The 21,136-nt window shown below is 34.0% G+C and overlaps 1 protein-coding gene across 2 annotated transcripts in view; it reads right to left on the bottom strand.

Annotated features, from left to right (window-relative positions):
* rarab (retinoic acid receptor, alpha b) overlaps positions 1-21,136 on the bottom strand; it is a 213,498-nt gene that overhangs the window by 103,935 nt on the left and 88,427 nt on the right. For both annotated transcript variants that reach the window (XM_087242753.1, XM_087242752.2), the window contains exon 3: positions 5,796-6,409. In XM_087242753.1, coding sequence (XP_087098879.1) covers positions 5,796-5,964 — 169 coding nt within the window. In that variant the 5' untranslated portion in view covers positions 5,965-6,409. The remainder of the gene's footprint in view (positions 1-5,795; positions 6,410-21,136) is intronic.

Consider the following 21,136-nt stretch of genomic DNA (forward strand, 5'->3'; position numbering starts at 1 on the left):
CCCAGGAGGAGGGAGCTGCCACTGACTGACTGCTTACGGCGGATGCCAGCAGACACTGCACCAGTTGCGAATCACACTGGAGATGAGCTCCCACTCACAGTCAAAATATTGCATACTGTCATCTGCAGGGTGCGAAGAGGACAGGAACGTCTCCGCCAATATCACTGAACAACACCAGAACTCTTCCCTTCTGCAAGCTTGACTGGAAAGATCTCACTTGAGATGAAGAAAAGACTAGAAATCTTCCTTCTTTGTGTCTTAATCATCACATTATTGCTTGGAATTTTTTTAATATTCATTTAAATGATTTTACATGAACTAAAATTACTTTGCAAAATACTGAATTCACATTTGATTTGATCACTGATGTCCATAACACTATCATCTGGTTTCAGAGCTAAACTATCCTAGACTCCTAGGTAACCCTGGACTGAAATGTATGCATGAGCTGTCCTAACAAAAAATAACTTTGTGACATAAACAAAAAAGTGTCAGTGCCATAGAATAGTTTCGAGATACACAACAGTAATGTTAAAACTTTTCAGTGCTTCATTACTGTGCGTCAACTCAAATTGGGAGTTTTATTTAACAATATTAGCAACAACAACAAAAAGAATATGATTCAAATGGTCGTTGATTAAAAACTTTTGATTGCAGTGATTTTGCAGTTAGATTTTTTGAATAGCAGCATCAAAAGTACACAAACAACATGAGTTTGTTTGGCTCATTTCAATTAAAGGGCCATGAAACCTCCCTCTTTAAGTTCAAGTCTACCTTCAAATTTTTTCACAAAAATGCTCTGATGGGCGTGGAGCTCTGCGAGCAAAGGCAGGAGTCGGTGTGGCCAGCAGAGCAGGGGAAAAATTGGGAAGCAAACGAGTCATTTAGTGAGTCAATTGGCTCACAAAATGAGACACAAAGCATGAGGAGACCCATAATTTTATAGTTTACAAAGTTAAAATGCAAAGAAATAAACCGTAAATAATTTAATGTCCTGCTACATTTGTTATTCGTAATTTCATAAACACATAACCACAATTTGTTATATCATTATAAAGATAATCATGTTTATATAAACACTTTAAATAAGGAGGACTTCTCTCTTTCTCAATCCCTGGGTCTGAATACACAGTAGAGCAGTGCAGCAGGTCTTTTGCCCAACCTGCCGGTAATCTGGAGGATTTTACACATAACACAAACACGAACACAGCAGCATGGATATAGGCGTTGTGTCTGAATGGTAACAAACTCTGATAATAGAAAGTCTGCCACTGTAATTCTCAAATAGCTCTCCCGACAAAAATCCTGCTAGGGGAGGGGGGAAGTATGAATCTCAGTCATTAGAGTCTTCATTCAAAAAGACTTTTTTTTTAAAGAGCATGAGCAAAAATAGGGCAACACAGTGGCTCAGTGGTTACAGTAGGGTCCGTTGGCATTTCTCTGTGGAGTTTGCACGCTCTCCCCGTGTTCACGTGATTTCCCCCACAGTCTAAAGATATGTGCCATATAGGTGAATTAAATAAACTAAACTGTACGTAGTGTATGTGTGTGAATGAGTGTGTATGGATGACTCCCAGTACTGGGTTGCAGCTGGAAGGACATCCACTGTGTTAAACATATGCAGTATAAGTTGGCGGCTCATTTCGCTGTGATGGTCTCTTAAAAACAAAGGGACTAAGCCGAAGGAAAATGAAAGAATAAGCAAAAATCCAAAGTTTTAACTGTCAGTTTCAAAACAAATCAATTAACAACTTAGCGATCAGCATCATTACTTAAAAGAGCTGTTTCATAGCAAATGAGACATAACTGTTTGTTTTATTTCTATAAAATAAGAGTCGGTTTTAGGCAAACAGTCATTTCAGTAAATCAGTAAAAATCCGATGCACTGATTTGTGTAATTGCTCAATTTGATTCTTCTCAAACAAGGTGTGTCCCACCTGCAGTCCTGACCCAAACCTAAAATTCCATAGGTTCAGCTGACGGTGGTTGAGACAAACAGGTGCCAGTGGTTGAGACACAAACAAACAGCAACATTTTGAAAGCACCACAAAAAGAGTTCAACCCATTAAATCTTTCATTTAAGATTTCAAATCTTAAATTCTAGCTATATTAAATACTAAATATTAACATATAGATAAAACTCAAAAGAAAAAAAAAAACATAAAATTAATGTATAGCCCCACCCTACAACTGCTTATTTTACATCACCTACAAGGAACCCAGACGTTTTTGTTTCATTCAGTAATCATCAAGTGCTCACATGCAAACATTCATGCACAAACAGACCCGAGCTAACAGACACACAGTTCTAGTTCACACGAGGACGTTCGTAACCCCAGGCACTGAGGGCACCATGGCATCTCACTTTTGCCCAGGAACATTCCAGTGGTTTCTGCACCTTAAAGCACAGAACAGGTCAAACAACAGACAGCAGAGATAACCTGAATAAACCAATGAGATCCAACACATCAAGGCCTGGAAACAGCAGGATCATGTGTATAAACAAATTCAATCCATGTTAGCGGAACAGAGCTTAAAGACATCTGCCAGAACCAAAGCAACAATGAACCAAAGACTTCAAATAGTCAACCACTCTAGCATATTGATCCAGAGTGTATTTCATACATTTATTCATGCGCAAGCTTGGCTGAAAGAGATTTTCAGAAGATATAAAAGAGCCAAATTTCAAAGACTCTCTTCGAGGGCGCGATTTTAAAACTGTCCCGTGGTGGCTGTTCAAAAATTAAAGCTGGGCTCCAACAGCATTTAATCAAGGCCCTCCCGAGGCTTAATGTGGTCAGTGGGTAAATTGTAAAACACACACAGCAAGAGCAGTAACCACATCTGCAGGAACTGATTTACATTGTAGCAAGAAGATCTGTAAACTCATAAATGGACACCTCGCGCCAAAAATAAGCAATGTAATCATATTGGACGCTTCATTTGATAGCTGCATAATTAATCAGGTGATATTTTGCTCTACATTTAGGGATAAAACGAAGCTTGTAACCCTTGACTTGTGGTTTACTGTCAGTCAACATCCTGATGCTGATAAGAGCGAGAGTAAGATAAGTACATTTCTGCTGCGCATTTTCCTCTTAATAACAAAATAATGAAACGGCAGCAGTTCAAGCATCTTTTTGCACAGGATTGCATTTGACTCTTACCTCGCATTTATTTATATAGGTTTTTGTACAGCAAATACCAAACACCAGTTATACCACACTGGCTTTTTTCAGTAATTTGTGTAAAACATATAGTGTAGTGCATGCTTCAGTGATTCAGTGAACCACATTCTCGTATTTAATTCAATTACATCCCATCAATCAAACATTCAGTGTTTTGAGGGTCAATGAGTGGATTCTGACCTAAAGTAACCTCTGATGGGCTATTTCAGCAAACATGACTCTCAAAGAAAACCCGTTTTCGATATGAAGCTGTGATAAGTTTGTATTCCTAGATGACAAATAGATGTTGGTCATTACTTTGTGAGTCTTATTTGACTATTCTTTCAGATTACATGGATATCCAAAAAAAAAAAAAGTGTTTTTTGCGCACTTACAGTCAACAACGGTCAACTAGATCTACCGGGTTATGATTATTTTCACACATAGTCTGCTAGAGCAATCATGCATCACAGTTTTTGGAAACATTATAAGGATAGTCAAATGTATAATTATATTGTCTATTATTTTTACATGTCATATCATTTAACCTCTTAGCATATGTATTAATCCAAAGCAATTTTTAAACAACACAAATAATCAAAGCATAAAGATAGGTAAACACAATGACAGTTACAGTTATTATAGTGCATAGAGCTTTTTATATTAGTATTTATTTAGCAGTAATTATTATGATATTATAGTGCTGGGTGATCTGCCCTAAAACCAAAATCTCAGAACATTTCAAGTCAATTACGATTAATGAACGATTATTTGATTTATTTATTTATTTTGTTCCCACATTGTTCACTGACAGGTTTTGTACAGTAAATGTGCTCACATATTACAAGTGAGAGATTTCTGAATGAATGGTGCATTACTACATTTTAATATAATAATTGAATGAAACGCACACTATCTACCATCTATGATTATTTATGGAACATCAATGTTGAACAACTGAAATTTCACTTTCTTATAAAAAAGTAAAAATAGCTATTATTTTGGAATCAATAGACAATAGAAAATAAGCAGCATCTCTTCTAAATAAAATAACACTTGCATATTCTGAAACTAATATTTTTCTACATATGTAAACAAATATTTTAATGTAAATAATAATTTTAATGTAATGGAAAATATGCCGCCTCAAGGCATCTCTAGCGCAGCTTCCAATCATCGTCAATGTAGTGCAAAGTAAGGCTCAAGAATGGGTCTATCGTCCTACTTGACCAGAGATCAGATGTGGATGCAAAGTGTGGCTAACAGAGCGGGGTCACCAGACTCTACGCTAGGGAAAGTAACTGAAAAAATTGTCCTGGAAAAATTCGATTGATTATAGATTTTGAATGTCGATTTCGATTAGTTTTTGATTAATCGCCCAGCCCTATTATTTTTTAGATTTAAAAGTATATTTTTTCTAGTTGAGAACTGCCATTAGTGACATAGAAAGTATATTTCCATTTTTGAGTGAACTATTTAATCACCCTCAAGTGCTTTCAAACCTTTATGAGTTTCTTTATTCTGTTAAACACAAAAGAAGATACTTTGAAGAATGCTGAAAACCTGCAACCAATGACATCAATAGTAGGAAAAATATATACTATGGAGGTCAATGGTTACAAGTAAAAAGAGAGTAAAGGATGACAGAATTGTCATTTTTGGGAGAATTATCCCCTTAACTCTTGCACCATTAGCCTCAGGTGACTTATTTAGCATGCATTTATGGGTAATTATTTATTTGAATGTGTATTTGTATTTATATAACTAACCTAAACCTAAGCATGTACCATACACTCTCAGAAATAAAGGTACGCGAGCTGTCACTGGGGGGATACCTTTTCAAAAGTTACATATTTGTACCTGAAGGGTCCATATTTGTCAGTCCTATAGTACCCAAAAAATTTAAGAGCAACACTTTTGTACTTTTTAGGTACTAATATGTACCTTTGAGGTATTAATATAGACCTTTTAGGTACAAAATTGTACCATTCGAAAAGCTACCACACCAGTGACAGATCCCGCACCTTTATTTCTGAGAGTGTACCGTGTCCCATTCTTCAGTGCTTCAGACCTACTGTAAATGCATCAGCTAAGAGCATAGACTAGGTCCAGATATAATCTGAAGACATTTTTTTGCTACTTCTGCGAAGAATTTTGTTTAAAATATATATATATATATATATATATATATATATATATATATATATATATTTATTTTGTCTAAAAAATAAATGATTTTGGGAGCATCATGACCTTAACAAAAAAACCTTAATATACTGTATGAAATAAAAAAAATAATGGCTTTTTAACTTTTATTTAATGCAAATCCGATTAGATTCACTTTATAAGCAAGTCTCTCATATAATAGATCAATTCAAGGACAGAAAACATTATTTACAAACTGTACTGTAAATAAATCATCTGAATATTTTAATATAAGTCATTAATTATACTAATATTAATTTAAAAATAAAAAATATAAATGTACACACATTTACACAAGTAAATAAACAGAATCAATGATGGGCTAAAAATGTGCAGAAATCCCGAATTCCATGTGGGCCTTTCAATAACACATAGTAAACACTGCACATGTTTCATAGCATTGAAAAAAACAGGGGAACTCACTTGCTGGAGATGGAGTGCTGTATCCACTGACGGGAAGTCCTGGAAGCGCTGGTGGAGAGAGTCCTCCAAGCATATGAGGAAAGAAGTAAGGGTAGTGCGGCATAGGGAAGCCCCCCAGAGGGGTGCCCAACCCTCCTGGACTGGGGCAAGGGTTGCCGTTTCCAGACATGGCACGCTCAGACACAACACTGAGTCCCAGACCTCTGTGCAGGCTATCCGTAATGCCCGATCTCTACTGTCCCATCATGAGCTCCTTTGATTAATCCAGCTAGGAGCGCTTTGCTTGCGTTGGTCCGTGTGGGTGCTTACTCTGGCAGCTGTAAGACTAATGACTGGTGACGTGTGAGTGGTTATGACGCCATTTGTTCACAGTGTACGGCCCAGAGTTGTAGCAGTCGTTGTTTTGGTTTTAGGTAACTTTCTGAATAGGATCCTGAAGTTCTCTTGGAGGTAATATATTCCTGTTTGATGGTCCGTGTTCACTCCAGTTCAGCCAGTTTCAGGAGGATGTACAGGAATGATGTGACGCAAGAGGAAAAGAGGAGCAGTGCTCTGGAGGTCACAGAATGCTTTGGGATCAAACCTGTCAGAGCGAGTCAGTCCAACACTTTGACCTAGGAAAGACAGAAAAAAAAACAACAATAGAGAGGGGACAGAAAAAGAGCATGTTTTAGTTGTCATTTCTGTTTTTGTTCATGTATTTCAAACAGATTTGATTTGAATGATAGAAAATTGCTGATGTTTGATTACATATGGAGATTAAGGGATAACAACACTTAAATAGTGTGACAGTGCTGCAGTATGTCCCTCTTCCTTGGAGTAGTAGACTTGTCAATGGATAATGCATTTTCTTTAAATACAAATAAATATCAGTTCATTTTCAGAATAAACTTCTCACATGCCTTTTCACATCTTTAAATGTTCACATATTTATATTTATAATCATTTACAATATTATTATTATTATTATAATTATTGTTATATTTTATTCAATACATTCATGTGATGATGAAGCAGAATTCTCAGCATTTTTCCTCCAGTATAGTGTCACAAGACGTGTCAAAAATCATAATAATCCTGACTTGCAGCTGAAGAGACATTTTCTGTTATTATCAACACTGAAAACACTTGCGCTGAACCACTGGTTCCCACACATTTTGTACTGTATGTCTTCCTTACTTAAAACACCTGATTCAGGTAATCAGCTCATAAACCGAGAAATTCTTGAACGGATCCTTGTGTGTCAAATAAGAAAAACATACAAAATGTTCAGGGCCGGGGTCCCGAGGATCAGAACTGGAAACCACTGGTCTACACCATGACATTATTTCTATAATTTGATTCATTTAGTTTGTAATGCTTACCGATCCAAAAGCCTCGTACAAAAGGGTTCAATTTAATTACACGTTACATCTCAAACCCATACAGTGCTCAGCATATATATGTCCAACCCTCATAAATCTATCTTTTAAAATCATATTTAAATAGGAAGCTATAAAATATTATATTTGTGCAAATACATTAGATAAATCAGTACTGAAGCCAAATCTGGAGCTTATCTAACAAAATAACTTATAATAACGCTCCAAAAACAAGTACAGCCAAATTTGTATGTTACAGAAAAATATTATATACAATTTTGATGAGAAGGAAAAATCAAGAGAAGCAAGAAATTGAAAACATTTTTTGAAATTGTGTCGGTTGTAATTATTTTCAGCAATATATTGCTTGAATTTAATTGTATTCCCTTTCTATTTCTAAATCTGGTGACTAAAATATTATTTTAACAAATACATCTGTTTAATAAATTTGTTTCGATTAAATGCATTAAAATACATTGCCTATATTTATGTTCAAAATGGGGTGTACTCAATTATGCTGAGCACTGTACATGTTCATAAAAGTATACTGGTGTTCTCAGGAAGTGTTGGGGAAAGTTACTTTTTAAAGTAGTGCATTACAAAACTGAGTTACTCCCTAAAAACGTAACTAGTTGCACTACTTAGTTACTGTTTATGGAGAATAATGCGCTACATTACTATTGAGTTACTTTTGCTTTACACTTCCTTGCGTTGCTGAGGCTTGATCTCTTTCAGAATTTGCAGGGTATTTTTCTCTTGTTTTTAAATAGAGGAGCTCTGCATGTAACAACACACTGTACCTCATTTACCTTTAAAAAAAATAAAAATTAAAACATTTTGAATGTTACCTTCAGAGGACTTCCTGACACAATACATGCTGTATATACAGCTTAATGAAAGTTTAAAGCAACATGCTTTTGTTACTTTTGTATTTTTGTCTTATAAGTTCAGTAAAATCATTGTCCACTGAGAGTATCCCCTTCTCTTCCATGTGTTTAAATTAATGACAATACTTCCAACACAGAAAGGCCATCTTGATTTTTGTCTGTTCCTGCAGAGACCACAGGGTTTCACTGATTTAACGGGATTACACTCATTTTATTTCAGCAAACTCGTTTTTAAAAGTAAATTAATTTCAAAAGTAACGAGTTACATTTTTAAAAAGTAACTTAAATATTATTATCTAATTTTTTTAAGTAATGCGCTACTTTGCTCGTTATTTAGAGAAGTAATATTATTACGTAACTCGCATGAATTAGAATGCATTTCCCCAACACTGTTCTCAGGAGGAATTATCAAAAGAGTAGTAGCCCTTGTCATACATACAGATAATTCATGGAAAAATGCTATCTCAAAGCAATTTAGAATTTTTTTTTATTTAGTGGCTAATTTGTATTAATTTATTCAATCCCATACATCAGTTTTACTTTGATTTGCTGACCCCCTAATGAGGGGTAGGGTTAGGGTGGGGTTTGCGGACATGCCTCCTAAAAATCATACATTTTAATACAAATTAAATCATATGAAGTCCTATAAATTAGCCACTTTCCTGACAATATAAAATGGTTAAGTTTCCTTGTGAGATCAGCCTGGAAAATCTGTCACGTCTGCATTCTAGATATTGTTATCAGCCACTGAAAAACATGTAACCCATATTATAGAGTGTCATAGACAACAGACCACACACAGATAGACAGAATGATTGCGGAATTCTGCTCTTATTAACCAGAGGAATGTGTTCTCCATTCTTAGGGCTTAGCAGAGACATCTGGAGCACCACAATGCATCCAGATTGACACCATACCTCAGACTGGGTGTAAATAAACTGAAAAATTAAAGGAAGAAAGAGGGGAAGACTGCATTTTAACACTGTTCTTCAGCACTGAACCCTGCTTGACAGCGTGGGAAAAGGCTGCCAAGGTCTTCCCCAGTGAGCTTGTTAACTGTAGAAATCCCTCAGGATCGCGGAGCAGGATCTTCACACAGACCGTCTGTCAGAATCCCTCATTAACACTATCTATCTGGGCATAACCTGCAAATGTGAGAGCACGAACTGTGAGGAGGAGAGGAAAAACACTGTTTGAAGTAGTGTTGTCACGATACTGAAATTTCCAACTTCGGTACAGTACCTTAAAATACACTTGATACCATTTCCGATACCATGGTGCAATATTGCAACAGCATTCATTCACATTCAAAAATATTTATGCATGTCTTCATTCCTACATTTGCCAAAGTTACATTTTTTAAGGATGATTACTGTAGATGGTATGCAATGATGTAACTTATGTGAACACACATGTACACAACTCCTTGAGTTGAAAAATGTTCTAAAACATGGTTGGTTGAAATAGCGACAGCTGCAAAAAAGGCAATAAATGATCATTATTTGCTTAAATTATATTTATTGGGACCTGACAATTAAATATTCCATAATTATAGTAACCACAAGCAAAGTATTTTTGCTTTGATTGGTTTGAATATTTATTTGTTAAAATAATTGTAGTCAAACAACATTATTTCCAAAACTTTTCAGTTCAATTCAATTCATCTTTATTTCTATAGTGCTTTTACTATAATCGTGTCAAAGCAGCTTGACATAGAAGTTCTAGTATACGCAAACTGTCAGTCTAGTTTTCAGAGTTGAAGTTTAGTTTAGTTTAGTTCAGTTCTGTGTGGTTTAAATTTCACCGCAGAAAGTCCATACACCAAAGAGCAAATCCCTAGATGGGCAAAACTTTACCAATTGATGCAAGTAACTAAAGTTCTGAAAAAAAAACTAAATTCTAACATAAATGTTTTAATATGTCTTGTAGAAAACTTTCAAAGTTATCTGTATAGCTGTTAGCATGAGACATACAGTATAATACAGCTTTCATTAGTGGTTTAATATAAACACTAGCTATTTGTTATGTTGTACCTGCAGTGCTCAGCATAATTAAGAACACCCCATTTTGAAAATGAATATTTTTCTTTATTTCTCAGTGAATATAAGCAATGTATAATGGTGCATTTAAACAAAACAGATTTATTAAATAGATACATATTTTTTTTTTATATTTTAGTCACCAAACATATTTAGCAAGCAAAATATTGTAAAACAATTACAACTTACAAAATTTCAACTAAATTGTTACATTTTTTTGTTTCTCTTGATTTTTCCTCTTTTTCAGATATGTATTTATAATTTCTCTATAGCATATACAGTATGCTATCGTAAGTTATGTTAGTTAAGCTCCAGATATGGCTTCAGTTCTGACTAATTTAATGTATATGCACAAATATAATATTGTATATTTATTAAAAATATGAATTTAAAAGATAGATTTGTGAGGGGCATTCTTATATATACTGAGCACTGTATATCAATCTACTTTAAGGAGCATATCTTATCTATCCAACCTTCTACATGTCTTGTGTATCACTACTTGTAAGAAAAAAGGGTTTTTCTTTGCCTACTGTAACATAAGATTATCCGTCCCATATATAATGGATGCAGTTTTAATGAGGGCTGAATGACAAAACTGCAATTAGACAGAATATGAGATGGTAAAAAATTTACAAAGCATTTAAGTATGCATAACATGGGCTTATTCTTGTTTAATCTGTAGTTGTTGTCGATCACCCAACTTTTACTTAAGTTAAGAATTTTTCACTTCATGTTTCATGTTGTACATGAATTATGCACTTGCCCTGTCAATTTTTTTACCAGCTGCAAATAATAAATATAAAGTAAAATAAAAATTTATATCATTTAGAATTCCAATAAACTGTTCAATTCTTCATTTAAATTCAAATTCAATTTTATTATGACAGAAGAATCTACACTAAAAATATATATATTTGTCGGATTTACAACTTTTTAAAGGTAAGTGGTTGTAAACAATTTATATTGTCTGAATTTAAACAAACAGATTAAATTTAGTAATGTTTAAATTAATTTGTTTGTTTAAAAACAGCTTATATAAATTGTTTGCGACAATTTGCAATGAACTATTTTTTTAGTGTACTTGCCTCGCTTTTGTAAAGTTTAACAGTGTGTCTTTTGTAATTGATGAATGTTAATGACTGCTGTCACTTTAAGAAATGTCTTCCTTATCCGTTTACTTTCATTTGGTTAAATATGGGTATTGTGTTTAAAAGATTATTATTTTGATGTTATTAGACATATATTTACCCTATTCACTGAAGCGCAAGATCATGTGGAGAACTCAGCATGTGTGCATTGAGAGGGAAACAGATGCAAAAACAACATGCATGTATAAAGTTCTTTACTCTGTCTTGCATTTTAAGTTTATATTAATAAAACCTGAAACATCACTTCGCTGTAAACTGAGTGGCTGAAAACTCAACTGTGTTATCCTAAAACACAGCAGAATAATCCTGCACAAAAGCGATAAATAATCGTTGTAAGAATTTTAGTATCAATACATAATGAAATACTCAAATCCTTAACAAAACTAGCTTGAAGAATCAGGAAATTTAGTTTATCTGTAATCAGCATCTCAAAATTTCTTTTACAGTTTCTTAACCATGCTATAGCATCCGTCTATCTTTACTTTTCAGGTTCAATTGAATTACTGTATCTCACATCTTTCCTCACGACTCTGCGCATCTATTTTTCGACCTTCTACACAGATATGAAAAACCGCACAAATAAATCTAATTCAAATATCGTCCCGCATGGAATATGGATCATGAATCTCCCCAAAGGCACGCAGAGCATCATGGGGGAAGCGCTCGAGATAGAGCTCGAAGCAAAAATGAGAAAATGTAAGAGAAAAGTAGAAAAAAAAGAAGGCAGCAAGAGGGAGAGATCAAAGCTGAAAAAGAGCAAGTGAAGACACCTTATTGTGCTGCACACGGCTCTCGAATCTCACTCATACATTATTAAACGGCCTACTAAGTAGGTTAAACCCCACTGGTCCCCTTTACATAGCAATGAACTCACTAATTCAAACTAATTCAATGCCAGAGAGTGTGTGAGAATGTGTGATAAAGAGAGATTAGCGGACTCATGTATTTGTATGAAAGAGAGAGAGAATGACAGAGTTTTGGGTGAAATGCTTTGGTAAGGTGGTTAAATCGGTTTTAATCATAACCTCAAAGGATGGTATTAGATTTATGACAAGTAATAAGTCAATTTATGTTTTTAGTCCATGTCAAGCTAATATGCTCGTGTTCTATAAAACATTAACAAATATGAAGTGAATTTACATTACAGTTCATGTATGTTAGCTGTGAGGCTAATCTATGATGTAGTATTTGTCTAATCTAAAGCTTAGCAAGAAATTATGTGAAGTAAACTTAGCTCTATGTCTGTAAGCTTTTGGGCTAATATATATGCTAGCATACTCCTAAACGATTGCAGATTAACTAAGAAGTACAGTGAATTTAGGTTTCATTCCATGTCTGTTAGCTCAGAAGCTAACATGTTAGTGTTCTCTGAAAAGATAAACAGATATGATAAGAATGTACTTTTCAGGTCATATTTGTTAGCTTCAAGGCTAATGCTAAATTTTGGCTGGTTTAACATATAGTTCTTAGTGATCATGAGCTGGTTTACGCTGGTTCTTTGCTGGTCATGTGCTTAAGACCAGCACATAACCTGTTAGAACATGTTTTCTCCCTAGAGTTAGCAGATATAATATGATTTGAATATGTTATCGTCTGTTAGCTTTGCTAATCCACATATTTTTAGTGTTTTCCAGAAAATTTGCAGATACAGTATGAAGTAAATTTAGGTTTCAATCTAGATGTGCTCACTTACGCTAATCTAGATGCTATCTCTCCTTAAGTTAGTGAGAACCTTTAACATAAACAGTAGCAAGAAACCCTACTAATGCTAAACATCTAAACAATAGTGCTGTATGTTATTACATCCCAATTAAACTTCATGTCTCATGAGAAAAAAACATCAGCACAGCTTATATAAAAAACAAAACAAAACAAAAATGAAAAATGAAACTACATTTGCATACCCACTACGCATCAGGAAAACGATACAAGCACTCGGGTATTTAAAAAAAAACATGCAAAACACACACACACCACATACAATAACACAGCTAGAATCAAAACACTCGTCAGCTGAGATGCTGGCACAATGTGTTTATGTTCTCTATAGTGTATAAAACACACACACACATGCACGCACGCACATATAAATAAAGCAACAATGGAAGTAAGTGTGGGTGAAGGCACTCTAGTTCCCATGCAAGTCATACACGCAAGACTTAAAGGTGATTCACAGCTCAGCAAAACACTGACAAACACACACTCAGACTGAGAAACTCATGTTTCATATCAAAACATCCCAATGCCCTCTATTTATATACACATACACACATTTCATATACTGCTGAATAACAATTAAACAATGCCTGATGTTTTATTTATATTCCTAGTTTATGCAGAAAACCCAAATAAATCAGCAAGCATCAACAAAGCTTTTTCAGGTTGATATATATATATATATATATATATATATATATATATATATATATATATATATATATATATATATATATATATATATAAAACTGTCTCACATGTGCATATGAATGGTGTCAGATACTGTGTGACTCACTAGACTGGCAATGGAAGCTTTTATGTGACCAATGTGATTTTATCAGGGATGACTGAATGAACAAACCTAAACATCTTACTCAGAACTGTACCATTACTAATTAGTCCTTCACACGCAATTCGATTTTCAAAAAAGGATCATTTAACATTTAAATTAATCCAATAATAAACATTTAAAGGTTCAAGACACCCTTAAATATTTTTTGAAGTTTTAACAGATTTGTGTGTGTTGAGCATCATTTAAGACAATGTTAGCACCTGTCAGCTTTAATTGTGGGGAAAACTGTATCATTTTGAGCTTTTGTCCGCTAATTTTCGGGTTTAAAATAATTTTTGGGGCAGAATTAAAATCAGTGACAGAGCGCGAATCTGCAAATGGAGTATTGACGCATCGGTTTCTCATTATTATTCATAGCGAAGATTCATTTCTTATCCTCTGAGAAGACCTTGCTTCTTGATTATTCATGAGAGAACGTGCTTTCCGAAGTTAAGGCAGACCTGCCAAGCTGTGAGACCCAATAATTAGGTGAAACCATGCACAGCATGGGTCATATGTGTTTGTTTTCATAATCTGCGGGGTTTGTTGTATGTTTTTACCCCGCAATGCTGTCAGGGCCGATACAGCAAAGCTGTTGGTTAACAGCAAGCATTTTTTTCGGCAGAGCTTTACAAGACTTGGAGAATGGCGAACTTTTGTCTTTTATCTGTAGAGTTTGTTACCATTCAGACACATCGCCTATATCCATGTTGCTGTGTTCACCTATGTTCAAAATCCTCTAGATTACCAGCAATGTTAAGGGTTGGAATAGACAGGGCAAGAGAACTGCTGCATTGCTGTCCACTGTCTCTGCATTCAGACCCAGGCGTTCAGGAGGAGAGAAGTCCTCCTCAAGAATGCTATTCTGTATTGCAGTATTCGTCTAATCTAAAGCTGAGCGGAAATTATATGAAGTAAACTTAGCTTTTAGTCTATGTCTGTTAGCTTTTAGGCCAATCTATATGCTAGCGTACTCCTAAAAGATTGCAGATTAATTATGAAGTACAGTAAATTTAGGTTTCAGTACATGTATGTTAGCTCAGAAGCTAGCATGCTAATATTCTTTGAAAAGATAAACAGATATGATATAAATGTACTTTTCAGTCCATATTTGTTAGCTTCAAGGCTAATGCTGAATGGTGGCTTGTTCTTGCCAAACATGAGCTGGTTTAAGCTGGTTCTTTGTTGGTCATGTGCTTAAGACCAGCACATAACCAGTTAGAACAGGTTTTCACTGTGTCAGCATTCAGACCCAGGGATTGAGGGGAAGAAAAGTCCTCCTCACTTATAGTGTTTATACTAACATGATTATCTTTATAATGATATAACAAATTGTGGTTATGTAAAATTACGAATAAAAAATGTAGCAGGACTTTAATTTACTTATTGTTTATTTCTTTATATTTAAAGTTTGAACTATAAAATCATGGGTCACGGTTTGTGTCTCAGTTGTTGCTCCCCATTTTTCCCCTGCTCTGCCATCCATGCCCACTCCTCCCTCTGCCCACAGAGCTCCACGCCCATCTCAGCACATTTTCTGAAAAAATTAGACTTAAACCAAAAGAGGGGGGTTTCATGGCCCTTTTATATATATATATATATATATATATATATATATATATATATATATATATATATATATATATATATATATATATATATATATATATATATATATATATATATATATATACGCACATTTATTTATATACATATATGGAGTAAATTTAACAAATGAATCCATGTCCACTTTAATCTACTTTAAGGTGCCAAATAATCTTGTGAGTTTTTATTCTAAAATGATGTTTTAGAATGGAAAATCTAATAGTCCTGGGACTTTGATTGCATTTCAGTAAAACAATCTCCATCTACACTATACAGCCTACAGTAATGAGCATGATACGCGACCATTCAAGCTCACTGGCTATGCGTATATTTTGCCAGCAACTGTAGTTGCAGTGTACTGCTTGTGTAATGGTCATATGAGAAGGGCTTGATGAATTAGGGAATGATACGCAATAGTCCAGAAGACCAGCCAGAGAGATTGTGGAAAGCTACGCCTCTGTTTTCAAAAGTATGCCTTTCAGTTAGTCCATACTGTAACTGAACACCAGGTTTTTTTCTTTAGCATTGTTAAAACACCCTGTTTTTTATGGGTAGAAAAAGCCAGAGTAGTGCGGACAACCAGGCAATGAAGATGCATTAGCATAAACAAGGCTAATCTATATGCTAGTGTTCTCATAAAGGTTAAATATAATATGAAGTAAATGTGGGTTTATGTTGCGACTAATCTGTATGCTGGTGTTGAATATGCTTTCTGACATACACAAATAATCTATTTCATGAGCACAGACATTTACTATTTAATACTATTTGCAATGGATTTTTTCCCATGTAAATTAGCTTTGTTTTATAAACATTTTAATTATAAATTTTTTGCATTTTATTAACATTAAAATAAAAAAAAACAATTGAAATGTTTTAAGGCCAATTTGCTAATTTATATCTGCTGAATTTAATGAATGTTTCATAAGAAATCTCGTTCACGGAAATGAGAAAATATTAACATTTCTAAATATGGACAGACCAAGCAGGCACAGATTTATGCGTAGCCATCATTCATTCAGCACATGTACTCTTCAGAAACGTGCCTTCACAATCTCACATTATAAAAGTTTTAGTGCTTGCCTTAACCAGCACTCATAGGGATTCTCATGCAATACTATCTGTGTGTTGAGTGTTTTACTCTATTTAACTGATGAAAAGCACACATTTATGGAAATTTAAGTGTTTTAAAACTTGTAATTTGGTTGTCTGTTAAACCAGAGACACGTTTTGATGACAACATAAGACAAAAATGACATGTCTTGAGGCGATGATGAGAATACAGAGGCCGAGTTTGTGTGTGAGAGAACAGAAGATCTGGCAGACTAAAGGAAATGTGCAATAACAAAAGGTCAAGGTTTGTGACCTCAGATTCAGCAACCTTGACCTTTGCTATTTCAGCATAACTGGGAGAGACATGTGGACCTACTTTGGGATTGCGCGCACGCACATACACACACACACACACTTCTCAGTGTTTCCTTTTCACTTTCAGTAGTAGCCCGTGGCACTGCTCCATGTCTCACACATTTGCACTAATGAATGACTTAAATGTCAGAAGCAGTAAAACCGCAGCACTGGTACAGACTGCAACTGTCAACAGTATTTATGGTACAGTTTCATGCCAAACTATAACTCTGCAACCAAATTATCCATCAAAAATACATTTACTGTTCAAAGAGACGCAGAGCTGGAAATAGTTAGCAACTTATTTCAAGTTTCACTTACAAACATGTCAGAAACTGTCTATTATTTAAAGCGTTTCTGAACATAAAACACTGGTACACTCAAGATTATTATGTAACAGTACTATTGCAGAACATTATTACAACTCTTTAGTGAATCTTTATTTTGCAGTGTTCTTGTTTCAAACTTTCACTATAGTAAGAATAGTAAACTGAACTTAATTACATTCAATTACTATAAGTCAAACACTACTCCTGCTAAAATTCATTTATTCATTCATTTTCCTTAAGCTTAGTCCATTATTTATCAGGGTTCACCACAGTGGAATGAACCACCAACTATTCTAACATATATATATATATATATATATATATATATATATATATATATATATATATTTATATATATATACATATATATATATATATATATATATATATATATATATATATATATATATATATATATATATATATATATATATATATATATATTTATATATATATATATATATATATATATATTATATATATATATATATATATATATATATATATATATATATATATATATATATATATATATATATTTATATATATATATATATATATATTTTTATATATAGTATAAAATATGCATCTCGTCTACCAGGGGTTCCTGGCCAATATCACAGCACAAAAATTTTCAGATACAATATTAGTCACACATAAAATATCACATATTAAAATTTGCACAAAACAATCACATGATTCTTCCAGGTAAGACTTCAAAAGATTTATAGAAATATTTAGGGATGGAATTGTTTCTAACATGATAACTCTGCATTTCATTCCATACTAAAGGGCCAAAGGAGAAAGACACTGTTTTACCAAACTCTGTACACACTCACAGTTAAATGTAATTTATAAGAATTTAATGTACTACAAATACTAGTATAAAATAATAAACGTTTACAAGTACAAGATGGCAATGTACCCAATAATACCCTAGTGGTGAATAAAAGCATATGCATTTTTCTCCTTTGGGGCAGAGAAAACCATCCAACCATTTTGTACATAGTATTAAAATTGTATTTTAGCATGATATATATTGTCTAACTTTTTAAAATACTGACAGGTTTGCATATAAACTACATCTCTATAATCTCTCACTGAAAGGATACAGCTTTGGATTTTTAAATTTTCTTTTTGCTTCGAAAGGAAGGCACTTCTTAATATGAAAAAGAAAAGCCAATTTAGGCATGAGCTTCTTTACGAGATTTTCAATCACCCAACTGTTTATCCAGCCATTAGCCCAAATATTTATAACAGTTTACACTTTTACGCAGCGGATGCCCTTCCAGCCATAACCCATACACTCTTGCATTCACAAACACATTCATACCCTACGGCCAATTTAGTTTATTTAATTCACCTAAAGCGCAAGTCTTTGGACTTGTGGGGGAAACCAGAGCACCCAGAGGAAACCCACACAAACTCCACACAGTAATGCCAGCTGGCCCAGCTCGGATTCAAACCAGCGACCTTCTTACTATGAGGCGACAGTGCTATCTACTGAGCCACCATGCCACCTCCTGCAAAAAATAACAAAGTAAATTTAAATGATTAAAAACAATTTCATATTGTTTGATTATCAGAAAGTGATTTAAAATAGAAATAATTTGTAAATGTCATTGCTGACATTCTGTGGCTAAATAAAAACTAAAACTTTTGAATGTAACAGTTTCTTGTCGGCTTAGTCCCTTTATTAATCCGGGGTCGCCACAGCGGAATGAACCGCCAACTTATCCAGCAAGTTTTTACGCAGCGGATGCCCTTCCAGCCGCAACCCATCTCTGGGAAACATCCACACACACATTCACACACTACAGACAATTTAGCCTACCCAATTCACCTGTACCAAATGTCTTTGGACTGTGGGGGAAACTGGAGCACCCGGAAGAAACCCACGCAAAGGCAGGGAGAACATGCAAACTCCACACAGAAACGCCAACTGAGCCAAGGTTCGAACCAGCGACCTTTTTGCTACGAGGCGACAGCACTACCTACTGCACCAATCCCTCGCCTTCAGTCATATTATTATTATAAAACGTATTTACCTTATCTTGTTCAATAGGTTATCCTTGTCATAACTTAATGCTAATGTAAATTTAACACTAATATCAGAACTTTTAGAAAAAGAAAAAGTACTAATTTGTTTAGCTAGCTTTAATACTTATCCTGCAATATTACATTGTCACAACATAATCACTGACCAAAAATAACAGACAAAAAAAAGCATTACAAAATGACATACTACTGGCCGGTTACTTTTTTGCTACAAACAAACCAAAACCACTGGGGAAGAACCCGCCCTTGAACAAATACTCCTTAATCGGACCAACATCCACTACGCACACACATACTATCAGCCAAACTCTACAGTCAGACACAAAACTATGTGTGAGAGAAGGAATATTAGTAAAGTAAAGTGGCACTCCTTCCATGAGAAAACTCCTCTGTGGACGCTTAAGTGTGCAGTGAGAAACGCCAGGCCAAAAGCCCTTGGAAAGAGACCACACATTAAAGGAGAGTAAAAGTAAGAGCATCTGGCAACTTTTCAAGAAGAATGAGCAGGGTGTGTAAAAACATACTGCAAGACAAGTAGAGGTGGAAGAAAATAAAAGGAACTGGCAACCATCCTGATAAGTTTTAAAGGAACAGTTCACTTTTTCCCTGTTGAGCACACAGTATGAGCATTGCTAGGCCAAATTATGCAAAAAATTAAGCTGATCAGATCACTATTCTTCAATCCACATCACCATGTGCACAACGAACAGACTCAAATGATAGAAAAGATAATATTTTTATTAATTTTATTAATCTTTGTTTTTAGTCATATAATAAATACAGTTTAATGCTATGGAGAGCAATTTTCCTGTTGTACATTTTTCAGTGTTCACCTGTCATCACACTACAGCTGTTTCCTCCAAGCAAAATGTAGCCCATACATATTTTATAGAAAATGTAACTTTCAAAATAAAACGTATTACAGTGTGTATGGATTTAACTATGATACGGTCATGCACAATAATGACCAAAGAAAGTGACAGACAGCACTTAGGCTCCGCAAGCCATAATCCAACTTAAATAATTAGCAAATTAGTTTCTACCTTTTATTATGGTCATAAACATACAGGAATTTTACTGTATATGTTTTTTTGTAACTAGTAAAGCAAATTAATTGTAAATCTACTTGTATATAACATACTTTTACTTCTTACTTGTATAGTCAACAAGACACATATTGCATTTAAACCACATACACTGGAAAAAATGCAGGGTTTCACATAATTCCTTCATGATGTCCCAACACAATTCGATTAGTCAACCTAATAGTTTTTACAAATTTAAGTGGATTCAACATAAAACAATTAGTTTGTCCACAAAACAACTTAAAAATTGTGTTGTTTTAATTCATTTTAAACAAATAGTTTGAACAAGCAAGAAAAGTAAAAAAAATTTAATGCCCTCCAAAATGTTTTGCTTTTTTAAAACTACTTATTTAAAATTCTTAATTTTTTTTGGACAACTTAATTGTTTTAAGTTCAGACCACTTAATCATTAATTGTGTTGTAACTTAGTAACCTAATGGATGTTGGGACAGCATGAATGAATTATGTGAAATCCTGCATTTTTTTTTACAGTGTATTAGTCAAATATTTTATAATAGATTTATTATTATTATTATTAATATTAATAATAATAATAATAATAATAAGTTATTATTATTATTATTATTGTTTTTTATTATTATTATTGTTATTATTATTATGTAATGATACTCTCATTGGGCTTTTAATTGTTTCTGGTTAAAAACAAAGGAAAATATTTGGTAGAATGTTGGCAAGTAGGCATGGGCCGGTACAAGTTTCTAACAGTATGATAACCTTGAAAAAAAATTAAGGTTTCACGGTATTGTGATTACTGTTCTAATATATATTCTTTTTAAATGTCAGGGTACAAAACAAGAACTTTTTTCTTCACTTTGAACAAGTTGGCTGCATCTGAAATTGCATGCTTCCA

This window comes from Danio rerio, chromosome 3 (assembly GCF_052040795.2).
Source record: "Danio rerio strain M-AB ecotype USA chromosome 3, GRCz13ab, whole genome shotgun sequence".
In the NCBI taxonomy this organism is placed as follows: domain Eukaryota; kingdom Metazoa; phylum Chordata; class Actinopteri; order Cypriniformes; family Danionidae; genus Danio; species Danio rerio.